Source organism: Phaethon aethereus (assembly GCF_964289735.1).
Source record: "Phaethon aethereus genome assembly, chromosome: 5".
In the NCBI taxonomy this organism is placed as follows: domain Eukaryota; kingdom Metazoa; phylum Chordata; class Aves; order Phaethontiformes; family Phaethontidae; genus Phaethon; species Phaethon aethereus.
Window position 1 is genome coordinate 42350346 of NC_138579.1, and position 18049 is coordinate 42368394.

The 18049-nt window shown below is 41.2% G+C and overlaps 1 protein-coding gene across 1 annotated transcript in view; it reads left to right on the top strand.

The window, feature by feature from the left end:
* Positions 1 to 3748: 3748 nt before the first annotated feature.
* The window catches only part of LOC309405390 (uncharacterized protein), a gene marked incomplete at both ends in the record, with an annotated part of 62440 nt that continues 48139 nt past the window's right edge, over positions 3749 to 18049 (top strand). The window contains 6 exons of the mRNA XM_082000160.1: positions 3749 to 3775; positions 4231 to 4266; positions 10099 to 10171; positions 15111 to 15247; positions 15950 to 16081; positions 16707 to 16747. Of these exons, the coding sequence (XP_081856286.1) occupies positions 3749 to 3775; positions 4231 to 4266; positions 10099 to 10171; positions 15111 to 15247; positions 15950 to 16081; positions 16707 to 16747 (446 nt within the window). The remainder of the gene's footprint in view (positions 3776 to 4230; positions 4267 to 10098; positions 10172 to 15110; positions 15248 to 15949; positions 16082 to 16706; positions 16748 to 18049) is intronic.

An 18049-nucleotide genomic window follows, 5' to 3' on the forward strand; every position in this document is an offset into this window, starting at 1 on the left:
AACGTGGAAAGGTCAGGCGACCTCAGACCGTTCCTGCAACAGGAAAGAGAGACGCTGCTGGATGCTCAGATCCACAGAGCAACAGGGGGAGGCGGAGATAAAGGTTGTGAGCTACTGCTTTTTGGGACAAGGGTTGGGTTTGAAATTCTGCTGCAACAAAACTGAAGGCAGGATTGCGTATATTGGGAACAGCTGGGCCAATTCTTACGATTTTTTGGATGGCAAAACTGCCCAATTGCTTTGGGTGAGTGAGTAGGAGGAGCGAGATTTTATCTCTCCAAAACGTACCAAAGGCATGTGGAATTGTTTTAAACAAGTTTCTCAATAGTCTTTTGAAGGCAGAAGTCCTCCTTCATATATGTCATAATCAGAATAGTGCCTTAAGTAAAAATATAATCCCCTCCGCCCTGATCAGCTAGTGTGATCTCTCTCTCCAGTGACGGATTTTGCACGTTTCATTCTCAGGAATTTAAATGCAGATTCATATTGAAGGCCTCTCCTGCTTACAAATGGATGATACAAAAAATTTCAGACTTTTTTCTATAACCTGTGCCCCCTGTCATCTTCTCCAAGAATGCCTTCTCAGGAAGTCCTTTTTTGCATCTTAAGTGATTTTATGTTTGTTTGTTTATCTTATGTGATACCAAACATCAAAGATATTGTAGAGTATTGAAGGACAGGTATATTGATGGTGTTTTATGTATAAACATGAAAATAAAATGCCAACATATTAATGTGAAAGATTTTTTTTAAACTTTTTTTTCTATGCCAGACAGTCGCTTTAAATTAGCGGCATGCCAAAAAGTACCTAGCCAAAGCTGAATTTTTCAGAGACCGAAATCTGATACCATGGGGAAGTGACACTTTTCATCCATGGTAGATCTTCTTGTGTGCAGAGATTATTGAGCTTAGGTCCATTGTGTAAAGGCAATTTGGCTTGGACAGCTTGCTCTCTTGTTTGGTTGGCAGGATGAGGTCTGTGTAGGTTTTGTAGCTTACCGAGACGTTTTAAAAAAAAAAAAAAGAAAACAAACTCAAAGGCTAGAGTCAGGGAAAATCTGCAACTATAGATGTGACAGTATATTTGTTTATTTGTTAATTGGCTTTATTTTTTAATTCTGAGTATTCCTTTTCTAATGGGACATCTGGCTATCATTTTGTAACACCTCCAGCATGTTTTTGGATATTTACCCTTCTTGTTCTGTTCAAAGTGTTTAAATGATGACTGACTCGCATTGTCACCCCAAAGGTGGTACAAGGTTACTTTTCTCTTGCACTAATGTCAAATCCCCCATTAGTCATAAATTTCTGTAGTCCTGGATTATCAGAGGGTGACAAAGTGATATATAAGGTAATCGTGGGATATTGGATGCAGCTGTTGTTGCTACCTGCAACCTATTGCACTTAGATGTACAATTATCTGAATATCATGTTGGGGAAACCAGTGCTTGCAACAGGGTAGTTTAGATGAATTTTGACTGCTTCAGATCAGCAAGATATTTATAGTTGCTCCACTTTGCCTTATTTAAGACACAGATACAAAATCACATGCATGTAAATGCTCACTACAGCAAAGTACATGAAGAGCAGGGGAAAATTATATCTTCCTTTTTACTTGTTATTGCTCAGAGCTTTAAAGAGGCTGCTGTGCGTTCCCTCATCAGTAACACAGTCTCTCTAGTCTTTAAAAAGCGAAGTAAGAGTGTAAGTGGCATGTATATGAAGATCACTACTGGTTTTAAGTTATTTACTCTGGAAATGCGATTGCTAAAAAGATCCAATATATGGCTCTTTAGACTTTGGGTAACTTCACCCATGACTTTATTTACTGCATGCTTGACGGTTGTCTTTGAAATTCTCCTTGAATTGTGGAAGAACTAAGGCAAAATGCAAAAAACCCAACATGATACTTAACCTTTGAAGTAGTAATCTTTTTGAAATCATAATCCTCAGGACACATTTCTATCTCTAAAACACCAGTGGAACAAACTGCAAAAATCACCATTTGTTTTGAATCAGATTGTGTAGTCTTTATAGACACCAGTGAGTAAGCCATCAACAGTTAAAATTTTCTCAGTGATGACAAGGACTTACTGTTCGGGGTGTTATGAGCGTTCAGCACTTAGTTCTATCATGAACTTAGTGCATGAATGAAAAGCTGTTGTGATCGTAATTCTTGACTTGCACAAAGCTCTTAAAGATACTATATTCTAAATCCTTCTTGTGTGGCTTGGACAAGCAGTGGTTAAGGGAAGACAAGGTCAGCTACAAAACTTGATGGTGGTCATCAGCAGGAGAGGAAAAATTATTTAGGAACATATTTTGGGCGTGGCAATGATGACATTATTTTGAGAAAGAGAAAACATAATCTGAACATCAGGAAACCATTCAGCAGGCAAGACGCACTGACTCTGGAATAATGTTCTAAACTGTGAAGTGATATCTCACATATGGATCTTAAAAGCGATGTGGGTAAGAGAATGTAATGTCAGGGAGTCTTGTATTGGCTGTGAAACGTCTGGGGTGGTATAAATGTATATAGGTATATATATCTTCTGGGACAACTCAGGGAAGTAGAGCTGGATAACCTATCCCCTTTCCTTTGATAGAGGATGTTTTACAGACATTTTTAATGAAAGCGGATTCCCACTTTAAATTTAAATACTGGAATTTTTCCAGGGAAGCATTCTTCTTTCAAAAGCTAGAAAGACTAGTTTTGCCAGAGCACAAGTGATTCTCAGCTGTGACTACTCCACCTAAATTTGTTCATAAGAATTTAACACAAATATAAAGCAATAAAGACAAAAATTAAGGGAGATATTTTGTCTTTGGGGTAGAGATGCTCATGTCCATTGGAACTATCTTTTGGTTGTTCTTTCAAGGAGCATTTCGGATGCTGCAGGGTCATATTTATGAGCTGTCATGGTTTAGCCCCAGCCAGCAACTAAAGCAGGCTATTAAAAGCTTTAGATGGAAACCACCAGGCAGTACCACTGCACATTTTCGATAAGACCTTCTGAACAGTCATCACGTGCATCACACAGACGACAACATGGAAGGAAGTGACTTGTGTGTAAAAAATAGGGGCCCGCTGGGAGAGAGAGCACAGACGAGGTCCCTTCGAAGTCAGCTCTGAGGATGGGAGAAGCGCCGCGCTCCCTGGGACGCGCGGGAGAGCGTAACCCTCTCTCCGGCCTCGCCCTTCCACCCCCGGGTTTCGCCTGCCACTTACAGCCCCTCCCTTCCCTCTCCTTGCATTTAACATCAAACTGCAAGATTTCTGGGCAGGGATTCACTTCTTTTCTAGATACGCGCTAAATATCTGGGCGAAGGGTACCGAGCAGGCGGTGCGGTCACGGAGCGCAACAGAGAGGTGCCCAAAGTCGCGTGAGGGGAGCACGGGAGCTGCAGTCCCTCGGCTGGAGCGCTGCGGCGGGGTCGCGTGCCTTGCCGAGCTGCACGCTGCCACGGGAAGGCTGCTACAGGCGTTCGAGTTCACCGTTTGGAAGGCGGCTGTTGTAGAAAAGAAATGGCTCTTTGTTCTGCTGACTCAGATGCTTCAGGTGCTCTAATAGGCTGGAGGAGGCAGGGAGGGGACTACTTAATGACTGGAAATAATAAAGGGGTGGGGCGGGAGAGCCTTGTCATAAAATCCCTATTTCTCTGCCCCTAATCTGCATGAGGAGCTCCTGCCAGCTGTCCGACTTTGTACCTTTTAACATCGGACTCACATGCAACTGGGGCTGCAATGGGGTCAAATTTAAGTTCAAATGAGGTAAGCAAAAGAAGCTGATAGCAAGCATAAAGTGGGTAAAATTGTCTGATATTCCAGTTAAGTTGAGCATAGAGAACAAGCTGTTTGAGGGGTACAGGCAAGCCACGGAAAGTGAGTTTGCTGTTCCTCAGATCTCGTGGTTGCAAGGATGCTTTTCCTAGTCTAGCCTTTTACAGAGCCTCGTGGCATGCCCGCATTTTCAAGTTAGGTTTTAGGGCTAGCAATGTTACTTATTGTGCTTTCTTAAAAAAAAAAAAGGCTTCCTGTCAGGGTAATAAGAAGCTGGCACAGAATTGTGACGGGTTTGGTGGTCAGTAAGGCACCTAATGAGCGTTGTTAATGAGCATAACTCTAAGCATGGCTTTGAATGTGAGATGTTTTTAAATGTCAGACTAAAATAAGAGCTTAACACGTAGCTTAGTTTTCTTAACTTTGCCTTATGTTGTTTTTCCTAGACTTTTACGGGCACCTCAGCACCAGCGGTGAGCACGGTAGGTAGTAATTAGCTGGCCCTTCATTAAATGCTGTTCAGTGCTGAATGTAGATCACCAGAAAAAATGTTAGGAATTCAATGGCTCGGGGGAAAACTGTACTGCAATATTTCCTAAACATTGAAAAGCTGAGCTGCGACTTCAACTCTGTAGATTAAATACTGCCTTGGCTTTCAGTAGATTCTAAATGCTCTGGCCTCCGTTGGTGTCTGATGCTTATGATGCTGTGTGCAGGTGTTGCACTGTATCTAGGCTGGGTACTTCACCTATACTAATTATTTAATTCCTCCCCTTCATTGTGTTTTGATTTCTTTGGATGAAACACCCACTCGTCGTACATATTCTTCTTCTTCTATAAGAAGACTCCACTTAAATGGGTCTTCCAGCTGTTTTCAGTGCTTTATTATTCCTTGTAGTCTCTCTTTGCGCTGTAATGACCTGTTGTAGAGCTTGCAGTTCTCTGTGTAACACGGTCTTTAAAAACACAGCGACAGAACAGGTAAAGCTGTGGAATAAATGTGTTGTGTTCAGCCTCTGACAAGCCCAATCTCATCAACCCAGCAGGAGTTGGAGTAGCGCCCAAACTTCTCTGAAAGTGAAAAAAGAGCAACAAGGTTTTTTGTAAAGGCCGAACTGAGGATGAATTCTTTGCGCGGGCAAATGAAAACTCCCTGGGCAATTAGCAGACTTTTATGGTAACAGGTATTAGCATAAAGGAAAATATGTCAGATAAGCTGCTATGAGCCAGCAAAGGGGAACAATGGCAGCGGCAAGAGGATGGGGCTGCCTTCAGACGCTTGCCGTGGGTTTGGGGCTGCCAATATCGGTTGCAGCTCTCTGGGGATCCGTAGTCGGAAAGGTGGGCTCTTGGCCCCAGTAATGCGGGGGGTTTCCAGCCTGGTTTGTTTTGGGCTTTGCTTCCATGTGGGAGATTGCAGCGGTACAGAGATTCTCCCAAATGGTGGTAAATTTGGCCTGCCTCGTGAAGGTTTTCTGTTACTGACAGTGTCTGACGCCTGACGGTGTCCGAAAGCCACTTACCTTCTCCGTTCAAAGTGAAATGCTGTGGTAAAGCAAAGACTTTACACCGTTTCTTCAAAAAGCAGCTTTTAAAATGATGTTTAGGCCTCTGCGTATAGTCTCACAGCCCTAACGAAGTATGCTAGGATAACAATAAAAATTGTTACTTTTAGTCCTGTAAACTTAGCCTGTGTTTAGGGGATCAAGCTGTCTTGTTTTTATCCTTAGTGCTTCTCACATTGTTAGTAGGTCTCTAGGTGTGAGACCTGTACAGTTCACCGGCTTTAGATTGTGCCTCTTGTCTTTAGAGCATTTAAGGTGGCAGAACTGACCTGAATATAGTATATACAATTTAGAGTAGGACCCAGAGCCCTTTCTTTCTGCACTGACTCTTCAAGATTTACAGAGGCAGAAATCAGGAAGGACCTGAGCTTTTTTTCTTTTTTTTTTTTTTTTTTTTTTGCCATGAAAGTTGGTATTTATGATGATAAACATATAAGCATAGTATCTCTGAGTTGTTTTTTGTTACTCAGTTAAGGAAATAAGCTTTCATTATCAGAGTCAATTTCAGGGCAGCCCATGGGATGTGTGTGATTTAAACTTGAGTGGCCATTTAAATTAAAGGGAATATGTGAAATATTTGGTGAGAAAACGTTGGTATTGCCCTTAAGCCGGCGGGCAAAAAGTAATGCTTTTTAGATTATTCAAATTACTGTATCATATAAAAATAATATAGGCTAGCGTGGTCTTGAGAAAAAGCCATGTTGACTTGTGGAAATGCTTGACTTGGTTTCTGTTCTAAGATTTGGATTTATTCTAACATGCAAGTCCAGCTGTGGAGCTGCAAACAGGAAGAGAAGAAGAATCACACGAAAATGGCAGTCTGAAGCCACACAAGTTTTACATAGCTCTTGGAAAGAAACAGGTCTTGAGTCACTGCTGCCCCATTTGTTTTTATTCTGGAACAACCCTATTGACTTCTACTGACTTAACAGTTATGGGATATTTTAAAAATGGGTGAAATAAACACAAAACGTGTAGTACAAGGAAAAGTGTTTCTTATGCATTTGACCTTGCCTGAGGTGGCAGACATAGTAACATAATGAAATCCTGCCTGCCCTTGAGGCTTCAAAACTCTTTGAAGTTAAAAGGTGCCACATACCTGACCCAGGTCAGAAGTAAGGCAATGATCTGTGTTTTAAAGTCCTGCCACTCTTTCTGACAGGGCTGAGTGTTTTCTTTGTTGGTCTTCATGGTTTTTAAAGTAGGGGTGAGATTTCTATTCCCTTTTGAAGGGAAAGCTAAGGGAAGAGTGCTTTTCTACGAATAGATCTGACACGCTGTTTTACTTTGGTAACTGCTTTTTCTCTTGATGTGACTTGGGAATGTTGTACGTGGTTCACTCTAGTCTTCTCAAGCAAAAAATTCTATAAAGACTTTTAACCTTGGAATTTTACTGAAGTAGAGCAGTTTTAGAGCCCAGTTATGTAACTCTCATTCATATGGATGAGCACTTACGTATGTGAACGCTCCTATTGACTTCCCTGGGACTGGATATGTAAGGATTGCACAAGTGTGCCACAGGACTTAATTGAACTTTTATCTGACGTAGGATAGTGTGACCAAGTCCTGCGTTTGCAATCTCATATATTTAAGTAGTTTCAACAGTGATTATTAAAATGCCTGGCTTGTGTTTCCGGTTTATGAGGTAACAATGATGTCTCAGATGAAATAAATACAGAAGTTGAAAGTCGAGGTGTGCGTAATAACTGACCTGGGAGGCTTCTGCCCTCAGAACTTACCCAGCCTGCGATATGGTCATCATCATATTAAAGGGAAAGATGTGGAAGTCATTGCCTATTACTAGCAGATTAAGTTTAAGATACGCCTCTCAATAGTTTTTCTGTGTGACTTTGAATAAGTTGCTGACAGCTAGACTTGACAAAGCGTTCAGGCACCTAAAAGTTAGGAGCTATAAGGTATAGGAGCTTCCAAGTCTCTAGTATGGGAACGAACTCTACAACCCAGAGTGAGGCACTGAGGATTGATTCTATATGTTTGGAGAGTTAGATACACCAGAATGGGAATTGTAACAGCTGAGCAGGGAGCTGGGTTTGTTCAGTCTGGAGAAGAGGAGGCTGAGGGGAGACCTTATCGCTCCCTAAAACTACCTGAAAGGGGGTTGTAGCGACGTGGGTGTTGGTCTCTTCTCCCAAGTAACTAGCGATAGGATGAGAGGAAATGGCCTCAAGTTGCGCCAGGGGAGGTTTAGACTGGGTATTAGGAAAAATTTCCTTACTGACAAGAGTGGTCAAGCATTGGAACAGGCTGCCCAGGGAGGTGGTGGAGTCACTATCACTGGAGGTGTTCAAAAAACGTGTGGATGTGGCACTTCAGGACATGGTTTAGTGGGCATGATGGTGTTGGGTTAACGGTTGGACGTGATGATCTTGAAGGTCCTTTCCAACCTTAGTGATTCTGTGATTCTGTGAACTGCATAAATAGGTACATTCAGCTAAGAGGGACAGCTGAGCACAGAAACATTCTTCTTAGATCCTATCTCTGTGTGCCACTTAGGGCTGCAGGGAGATACCACTATCTGCTTGAGATGCACAAAGTGGAGGTCTAGATGCTTGTTTTCAAAGAACTGAGCAAAGGTTACTCCTTTAAAATGGTGTCCAGCCTAGTGGTTATAGCATTTCCCTGGGATGGGGAATTGCTGCTGAGGTCCATTCTTCTGTATTCAAGGGATGCAAGGCCCATTCTTCCTAAGCAAAGATATGCTCCACTTCTTCTGCTGAAACAGCACTGCTGAGGACAAAAACATTTAGGATTTACTGTGTGGGAAAGCAGGGACCAAGCATAAATGTATCAAACATGTCAGTAGATTTGGCACAGATAGACAAGCCTCGGCTGTTGGTCCTTGTGCCTAGGAGTGCTTCTGTGTTTTACCCAGTTCTATTTAATGCCTATAGAAAAGTAGTTCTAGCAGTTCCACTATATACTCTGGGCATGATGTCTTTTGGTTGCTTTTGATTAGAGACTGTGATCTTTTTTTATCCCCAGAAGAACTAGTTTTTTTCTTTCAAGTTGTGTCTGTCCAAGTTCTCCTTTGTGGCCATCTTTGGGGTAATGGAGCAGGTAGATGTACGATACACTCTTTGAGACAGCTGAAATGTCCCACAGCTGATAGTTCAAGTGCTTGCAAACTGTGCACCATAAAAACGTGCCCTCTGGTAGTCTGGACAGGTTAAGATAATGTAGAACAAATCTGCCCGTATCAGTGACTGCTCCGACCCTCCTGCTGCTGTCTTCCTGATCTTCAACTCTGCATCTTCAGGCCCCTTGCTGACCCAAAGGGGAGTGCGAGAGGATATGCTGGGCATTACCTAGGCTGTTTCTTGGAGGCTCTTCTTCATCTTTGCTGCATTTTTAGAGGTGCTGAGGTTTTTGTTGGTGAGGACAAGGACCCGCTTCATTACATTGTGTTAGTGTCCAGTGTCACACCGTGGTCCCAGTTGCTTAACACTTAGTCAAAGCATTGTGAAACACTTCAGGATAAGCCTTGTGCTACAGCTGGAAAGACAAATGGTCTGGTAAAATATATAGCATGTATGAAGGAAATAGTAGCAAGGTACATTTTATTGGTTAGCATCAGTACATTGTTTTTACTTTTGCTGCTTATGATTAATACAGGCATTTCAGACGCAAAGTCATAAAACCCATGTGTTTGTGTTAGGACACTGTATTAACTTTACTAGAGCATCATATGTCTATGAATGCATGAGTGAGAGGGTTTATGAATAGAGTTAATACATGTTCTTACCAACTGGTATATATAGAAAGATTAGACAAGGTTTTGGGTACAAGCCATTTGTTTCTGTTCTAAAACAGAATCAGTAGGCTCAAAGCTAAATACCAGTTTGAAGCAAGTGTTGAAAGAAGCGATATCTGTACATACATTGGTTTTAAAAGGAAAGATGGTACTTACGAAACAGAGGGGATGTTAGTGCGGGAGTGGAGAGAAAGATGTTAAGTAGTTACCTCCAAGGGAAGAAAATGGGGAAAGAGTTAATTTATAGCCTGAGGAATATGAAGATGTATTAGTATGAGCCATGGAAGTTATGAGGTATTATAGAATTAATATCTCTGAGCCCAAGGTGTCTGATCACTAGTGGACTTGTGAGTTAATTCCCAAGATTGTCACTGGGAAGAGTTTTGTAGCTTTCTGCTGGGGATCCAGCCTGAAGATCAGGGAGGAATCAGAGTCCTGATGAGAAGTGTTCCGTCACTCTCAGCTGCGTTTCTGGCCTTTTGGGCTGTGCACGGGAGCTTGTGCCAGTGCAGGAGCTTTTGGTTAGTGCGTGGTGGTCGCTGAGCTCTGCACAGCCACTGCGACAGCGTTTCGTGTCCCAGGGACGGTCTGTTCCACGGCAGGCAGTGTTGTCTGAGAGGTGAGGACACCCGTGTGTGTGCTGTCAGGGAGGTTTTTGTGATGGTAGTGGAGCGGTGTTAGAAAGAAGTGCTCTTTATCAAATCAAACCCTCAGCACCTCTTCTCGACTCGTATGTGCTTTTGAAATCTGCTGCTTCTATTTCAGATCTGAAAAGGGTTCTGTGCTACAAAATGGTGTAATTTTTCCAGCTGCTCCCGTTGGTTTAATAAATGTACTGGCTCAACCTTAAAAACCTTGTTTTATCTACGTCCTTAGAAATTTAGCGTCACAGTAGTCTGTGACTATAGACTATAATATTAATCTCAATCTCGTCTTTTTTTCTTTCTTCGTTTTTCTTTTTTTGGATTGTCATGCAGAGACCAGTATCTCCTTTCAACTTGCTCACTGTAAAAATACTAAGAGTGAGGAATGTCCGGAAGGCAGACTTACGTGAGTACTTCTACTATTGTTGGATGTTTCTTATAATTCTTTAATGTAAAGAAAATATTTGGTCAATGTTATTGTTCTTAAATTGTGTAGGAATAAAAATATATGTTGCTGCGAGTTTGCAAGAATTATTTTTATTGTGATACTCAAACGTTGCTTTCTGCTTTTAAGTCTAAAGAAGCTAACTCAAGCAGGGTGATGCATTTGATCTCAGGCTTGAGACATACTTCGGTATGAGACATGTTTCCTACTCTTGTGACATCAGACTTAGTTGATGATCAGAGGGCCGCTCTTTAAATGATGAAAATTCTTGTACTTTTGAGTAAGAAACCTGAATATTCCCAACAGAATTTTTTTGGAATGATGAAAGGAGAGGACTGGTGATGCAAATGTAAAATCAGCAGTAGTAGGAAAGCCTGTGAAAATAACAGAAGTACAAGCAAAAACATTCTATTACATCTGCAGAATTTATAAATATGCAGGAAGAGATGACAAAATCCAGTGGGAATTTAACCTAGAGAACGGAACAATTTAAAAGTCAGGAAAAAATAAACAGAGCACTGTTGTGAGAGTTTTAAAAGAGTTGAAGTGAGGGATAGTGAGGGGAAGCGAGAAAAGAATATCCAGAATAAAGACTACAAGACAAAAATGTCATAGACAGATCCCAGAACAAGATAGAAGAAATGTCTGTAGCAGGGACAGACAGAGTCCACCAGAATCTAGACAGTCTGGTGATATCCATCTGTGGAAGCCCTGTAACAATTCACTTTCTCTGCCCCTGCAGACTAGTGGACATCAGCTTGTTGAACCAGTGTGGCAGTAAATATAAAATGAAAATCCTCAGTGGGAGAATGAGACTTGCAATAGAACAGTTTGCAAAAGAACAGTTTGTTCACTGTCCAGATGTGGCACTGACTCACCCAAGTAGGGGAATGGTTTAATTCTGAATTTTAAAATTTCCAATTCATTGAGGAGGTTCCTCACAGTTTCTGTTCCACAGATGTGGGTCCTCAACAGCCCACTCTCCTGGGTGCACTGGGGCTTGTTCAGTTGCCTTTCAAAATGTAATTATGCCACTGAACCACTTTCATGGGGAAATTTGAATGGTGAAATGTCTGTGTAAAGAAGTTGGAAAGGCATGAAAGAAAAAGGCAAAATAAAGACAATGAGAACAAGAAAATTCAAATTGAAATGCCACAAGAATAAATTGGAAAGGTGTAAAAGAGAGAGGGGAAAAGTCCACAATGTGTTCACCAAAATCTTGCTGAACATCACTTAAATTTAAATTTCTTTTGGCACACTCAGAATTTTATGCAGCACATCATAGCTTCTAAGGAAACCAGCTGTAAGTTTTAGTTAATCTAATCTAGTACATATTTTGAGATTTCAACTAATGTAATGGGTCAAAAGTAGTTGGAAAACTCTACCTTCTTATCTGAGGTTGGATTTGGTGGTTTCTGGCAGGAAGAATGTGGTTGGAACACGTGGAAGTTGTGCTTAACAACAGTATTTTTGAATGAATTATTGCTGTCAGGGAACAAATCTCTGCTGCACTCACTTGCAGTATTCTGGGTTACTCCTGCATCTTCTGCAATGTAATACTACTGTACTTATTTATCTTTTTCCTTTTATTTTTCAACTTTAAAAAAATCTACTATGATTTACTCAATGCTTTGTTTACTGCTTATGTCTTAATATTTTTTACTCTAGAAATGACAGATGATCAAACTGCTTTGTGATATTTACTGTGTCATTTTGAAAAAGGGATTTGACTCATTAGACAAAGTGAGTGTACCTTATAAGATGTAAAGTTCTGGGTTTCTTGAGATTAAAGACCTATTTTAATGTGCAGAAACACACACTTTGTGGCCTTATAGTTGTGCGTACTGACTTTTTATTTAACAAGCCCCAGTCGTTCAAATGCCTAGGTGGTGATTTGCATCAAGCAAATATGTGATCTGACCAGGCAGTCACTGCAATTGCATCTGCAAACCATGCACATGCATTTGTGTACTCCAGCATGTCCCCTGCTTATGCTTCAATTCATTGTGGCTGTCCTTCTCAGGAACGACTTGTTCACAGTTGCTCCTGACCACAGTGAATCGTACAGTGTTTCTCCATGAAGCCTGTTGGCATGTCTGCCACATCATATTGCCTTATTTCCTTGTGTTCTGGTCTCAAGAAGAGATAACTATCATATCTTTACCCCCTTGAGATGCCCTGAATTCAGAACTCGGGCTTCCCAAGGCTTTGTTTAAAGTGTATCTGGCAGAGAGATTTGAAAACTTTACAGCAAGAGTGCTTTCTTAGCAGAAAAATTGTTTTCTGAGGAAACTCAGAAATTATTGTGGAAAAAAAATTTAATTTTTTGTCTGTAGTGGGAAGGATATGTCAGGCAGGCTTTACCTTTTCTGAGGCATTAAAGGGTATTTGAGAATCCAAACATTCCAGTTAGTTTTCCTTGAAACCTCGGTATTTTCAACTGTCAGAAGTATCCCTTTTCTACCTGTTTGTAATGGTAATAGTAATGCTTTTTGTTACAATTCTGAGCTAACATTTATTTCTGCCACTTTAGCTTTCCTGTTTTTCTGATTAAACCTTGGTGTTTCCCATTTCAATAGTATTTTTCTTCTTGTTAGTGAACAATTTGTGCTTAATTTATTGAAGTGAATCTTTCTTCATGGTCTTTGATTCTCACATTCCTATTTATCAGTGAAAAATAAATATGCTTTAAAAGTCTTTCTCCCTACTGTTGTCCCAGAGCAGGATAATTTTAATAGATTTCGGTGTAGGCCTGGAAGTCTAGACCGTGTTTTGGACCCTGACATTGACTGCTATATGGGATCTTGGGAAAATCATTCAGGTTTTCTCAATGTACTCATTTGCTTAATCCTTACATTGCCACTGTGAAGTAATTAATCAGTGTGTCTCAAGCTCTTTTAAAATGGAAGCTCTAGCATTAATCACCATTAACCATTTACATTTTTATCTGCCTACACTTGTGCCTCTGCTGAAAGTCTGATTGGTCATGCTCTTCTGATCAGGTTTGGCTAAGGGAACTTTCTGGGAATGCTTTCCTTCCCACAGTTATTATCAAGGTTTTGCTGATAGTGATAACATGGTTGACTACATGATAAAAGCACAGCTTGGGAGAAATACTGTTGGTAGAAAAATCTAAGTCTGTAGTTGTTACTGAAAGATAAAGAGGAAATACATGAAGAAAATTATACTTAATGTGATGTAATAACATTGTTACAGGTTTTGAGCATGATGCAGGGATTGACTATGGGTTGAATTATTTGACCTCTTCTGACTCACAAGGTTGCTGTAAGAACCAGATGAGTGGTTGAACATTGCTAATGTGAAATAGGGAGAATATGTATTGCATTATAGGTGCAAGAGAAAGGCCATTGGTGCCTGTGTCAAGCTTCTGCAAGTCTCACTCCCTGGCAATGCTCCCCCCAAACATGTGGGGTCAGAATATGGAAGGAGCTGATGCCTTTGGTGGCACTTATGGCTTCCTTCCCCAGACTTGAGCAAGGGTAAGATTTTTCTAGTCTGCAGATAGAGTGGTAGGAGAGAATAGGATGAATTGTAACTTAACCTTCATGCTGAGACTGATTTTGTTTTCCAAAAGGCTTGCTGAGAAAGACAGAACTTCTAAAAATGTACTCAAATATAAGAATCACAGAATAATTTGGGCTGGAAGGGACCTTTAAAGGTCATCTAGTCCAACTCCCCTGCAATGAGCAGGGACATCTTCAAATGGATCACATTGCTCAGAGCCCCGACCAACCTGACCTGGAATGTTTCCAGGGATGGGGCATCTACCACCTCTCTGGGCAACCTGTGCCAGTGTTTCACCACCCCCGTTGTGAAAATTTTCTTCCTTATATCTAGTCTAAATCTGCCCTCTTTTAGTTTAAAACCATTACCCCTTGTCCTATCGCAACAGGCCCTGCTAAAAAGTTTGTCCCCATCTTTCTTACAAGCCCCCGTTAAGTACTGAACAAGCCACAATAAGGTCTCCCAAGAGCCTTCTCTTCTCCAGGCTGAACAACCCCAACTCTCTCAGCCTGTCCTCCTAGGAGAGGTGCTCCATCCCTCTGATCATTTTTGTGGCCCTTCTCTGGACCTGCTTCAACAGGTCCATGTCTTTCCTATGCTGAGGGCTCCAGAGCTGGATGCAGGACTCCAGGTGGGGTCTCCCCAGAGCAGAGTAGAGGGACAGAATCACCTCCTTTGACCTGCTGGCCACGCGGCTTTTGATTGCAGCTCAGGATGTGGTTGGCCGCCTGGGCTGCAGAAGCCTAGAATGTGGGCTTGAATATGAAGTTGACACATTCTGATTAGTCATAAGGAAATAAAATTTTTGAGCTTTGGTGGAGGAACACTTCACTTTTTGGAAAAAAAAATCTGTTGCCCTTCATTTAAGTCAGCACTTTGACAAAGGCTTTCAACTAGTTAAGGCACCAAATCTGGGGAGGAAATGCTAGAAAACAAGTCTCTCTGCAGTCCAGATCGAAGGTTGTGGGGCGTGTTGCCTGAGCAACAGAGAAGCCATCCTAGAGCTGGTGTGAGTGCATGTGGCAGAGGGCATATACTGGTAGATGTTCTTGTGTTTTGGCAACGTTAGTCTGCCCCAGTTATTTGGACAGCGATGAATACAAATCTAAATGCAACATGGGTAGTTGCGCTTGTACTGCATGTGGAGTACAGTGCTATTTCAAATAAAACTTTGTGTGGGGAACGAGCATGACAGATGTGTGAGGGTGTTTCTGTTTTCCCATGAGTGCTTCATTGTATTATTTACTCCTTACCTGTACTTTTTAGGAAGAAATGCCCTACCGTGTTATCTTTGTCTTACCAGGATTCAATGTGCACAATGCAGTAATTAATTCTCTGGATACATTAACACCCTGCTCATCTTCTCCTTATACAGTCACCTTTTCAGATTGCTATGTGACACTGTGGCTGCCTACTGCCTCAACTGAGAAGGTTCGGACCAGAACCATTAGGAACAGCAAAAACCCCGTCTGGAATGAAGCTTTCTGCTATAAGATCGACCGCCGGGTCAAGGTAGTGAAAACAAATGGTTTTCACCGTTCTGCTGTCTGCAGATAGTCAGTAGATCATACAAAACTACAATAAACCAACAAGTATTTAGCTAGTTTCTGAACACTGGAGGTATTAAAGATTCCTCAGGAAAAACTGCTGTCCCTTACATCTCCTTGGAATTGTTCTGTTCCAGATATTTGTTACTTAAACATCTACTATACTGAAGCAGTGAGAAGCAATTAAATGCTCTGCAGAATATGATCTTACTATCCTATTCCCAGTCTTGACATATACAAGTGAAACCCAAGATAAAGATCACAGGAAAATAACAGCAAGATCAGTTAGTTCTAGTTATGGTGGAAAGGAAATCCTTTAAATGTTCTTTGTGTACCTGTCTCATACACTTAGAGCCAAAGACCATAAAACAAATGTAGAATCATTTAATACAGTTATTTATCACAAATTCATGAATGTTCTGTATGATCTCCTGTCTTGTTTCATTTCCTCAGGCAGACAAGCCTGCTTCTTTGTGTATGTACAGTTATTAATGCGAAGCCCAATACTCCCAAATCTATTTTGCTTTTCTGTTTCTTTTTCTCCTTCTTCCTTCTTCCCCTAAAACTGGAGGAGGGAGGAGTAAAAATCTAGTCTTGAGATTTTCCTGCCTTATGGAGCTCTTACATATAGAAAGATGTCCATGATATTCTTAACCTCCTTTTGCAGAATGTGCTGGAACTAAAGGTCTGCGATGAAGACACGATCACCAGGGATGACGAACTCTGCACAGTTCTCTTTGACATAGATAAACTCACTGTAGGACGTACTGTTCGAGTGAAGTTTCAGCTGAATCCACAGGTGAGCCATGGAATCAGCGAGAACAAAAGCAAATTCTTTCCTTCTACCTAAATATATCCTTTCACAATCTTTCATTATAGGAAAAATCTACTTAAACTGTATTTTGCCGCTACTGTAAGAAAGACTTAAAATCCCTATATGAGTGCTCCATGTTAGTTTTTGTTAAGAACAAATCTCTATGCTAAAAATGTAGGATGGACCCAGCTAGAACTAAGTACCTGATGCCTTCATTCTGAATATTTCTGGCATGTTTGATTGCTCTTGGTATGAGGTCTGAATTTTCAGCCACTTTAAACTGTGGTAATATTAAAGAAGCTGGTTCTTTTTGTGTTGGGAATTAAAATCTGAAAAATGTCTGGTTTAGCAGAATAGCAGTTCCTATGTCTGCATGCTCATATGGCATTTAGATTTCAAAAAATTAGTTTTAGCAACTGTTTTTTCAGTATCTTAAAATTTAATATCTTCAGCTGGCACCACAATTTCTTTTGCAAATTTTTCTTATGTTCTGGGAATTTTCCCAAGTGCTATTCTAAATATATATTTTACAAATTATATGTAACTGGTGTGATGAAAGCTATGAAGAAAAATAGGTATTATACCTTCCTTTTTTTTTCCCTTCCTTCAGGCACGTGAGGAGCTGGAGGTGGAGTTCACATTGCAGAACACGTGAGTAGAGTCCTAAATTCTATATAAACTGTTATATTCTGTATAAAAATAGACTGGAAAGGTGGTTCATCTGTGACATGCTCCTTAAACCTACAGTCTCTGAAAGCAGTACCTAGGTGTTTTCGTTCAAGTCTAGTAAACTGGAATTTCACAACACATGCCTTTAGATTTTAAATATCCTAAAATATACTTTTTGCCTTGTTTGTCTGGGCACCAACTTCCTCCTGTTCTCTTTGTGTCACTGAAACACAAGGAAGTATGAGGGCAATTAAAGTATTCAGGAGTTTTTCACCCTTAGAAGAAGGAGTGCCAAGCCTAAACGTCTTATGTCCCCCTGTCTTGGGAATATGGATTTTCAAATCTACAGCATTATAAAATGCTCTCCTGTAAGTTGATCTATTCAGCTCATCCGGCTATGCCTGGGGAGCTGTGGTAGACTTGAATATCAGTCCCATCAGGGAGAACTAAATATTCTGCATAAAGAAAGGAGCAAGGATCACTGTGGGAGGCTGAGAACTGAGGAACTAGGAAAACTGGAGAAGCAGCACTAGCTTTACTTGGTAGGCTTGAAAGCTGTTGGTGGAGTTTGACTGTTTAGGGGACGTGTTTGCTTCAGGTAATTGATTCATGCTGTGGAGAAATCTGTCGCTCTAACTGGAGAGGGAGTCTGGTGCAGGATCACAGGTATTCTAGTCTGTCTCCGTAATATGCTTTATGACTGTGATGAATTTACTTGAAAGGATTTCTGTCACCAATTTGATCCATGTTAGTGGACTGGAAGTGTTGTTAAATCAACCTTGGAGAAGGGATGGTACTGCTGGGACCCTCTCAAGGCATTTGAGGCACTTCAGGAGGCCTAGCAGGAGAGTATGTTCGTGGAGACTTTGAATAATGTGTTTATTCCTGACAGAAAGGGGGAATTGGGACTGGCTGGAGAAAGGGCAGTAGCTCAGTGTTATGAATGAAGAAGGAAAGATCTCCCAGTGCTCACAAAGGAAAAAGTCATCGGAGATAAAGCAGTCCCAGAATCCTCTATTACAACTCATAGAAACTCACCAGGGTGGATTGTTTGCTGTTTACTGTGCACCAAAACTGGCAGAAGGCCCAGCAACAGCAAGACAAAAGGTGCCTATCACAGCTTAGGAGTGTCACGGCATCAGTAATGGCAATGGGAAAGGGAGCTCCATTAGATGACCCAAATGGCCTGTCTAGGGTCTTCCTTCCTCTGCACGTTAGAGGGTGGCTTATGGGGTTGGTACATAGAATGGTACTCTTGATAATGCTGTCTTTTGATGAGGGAAG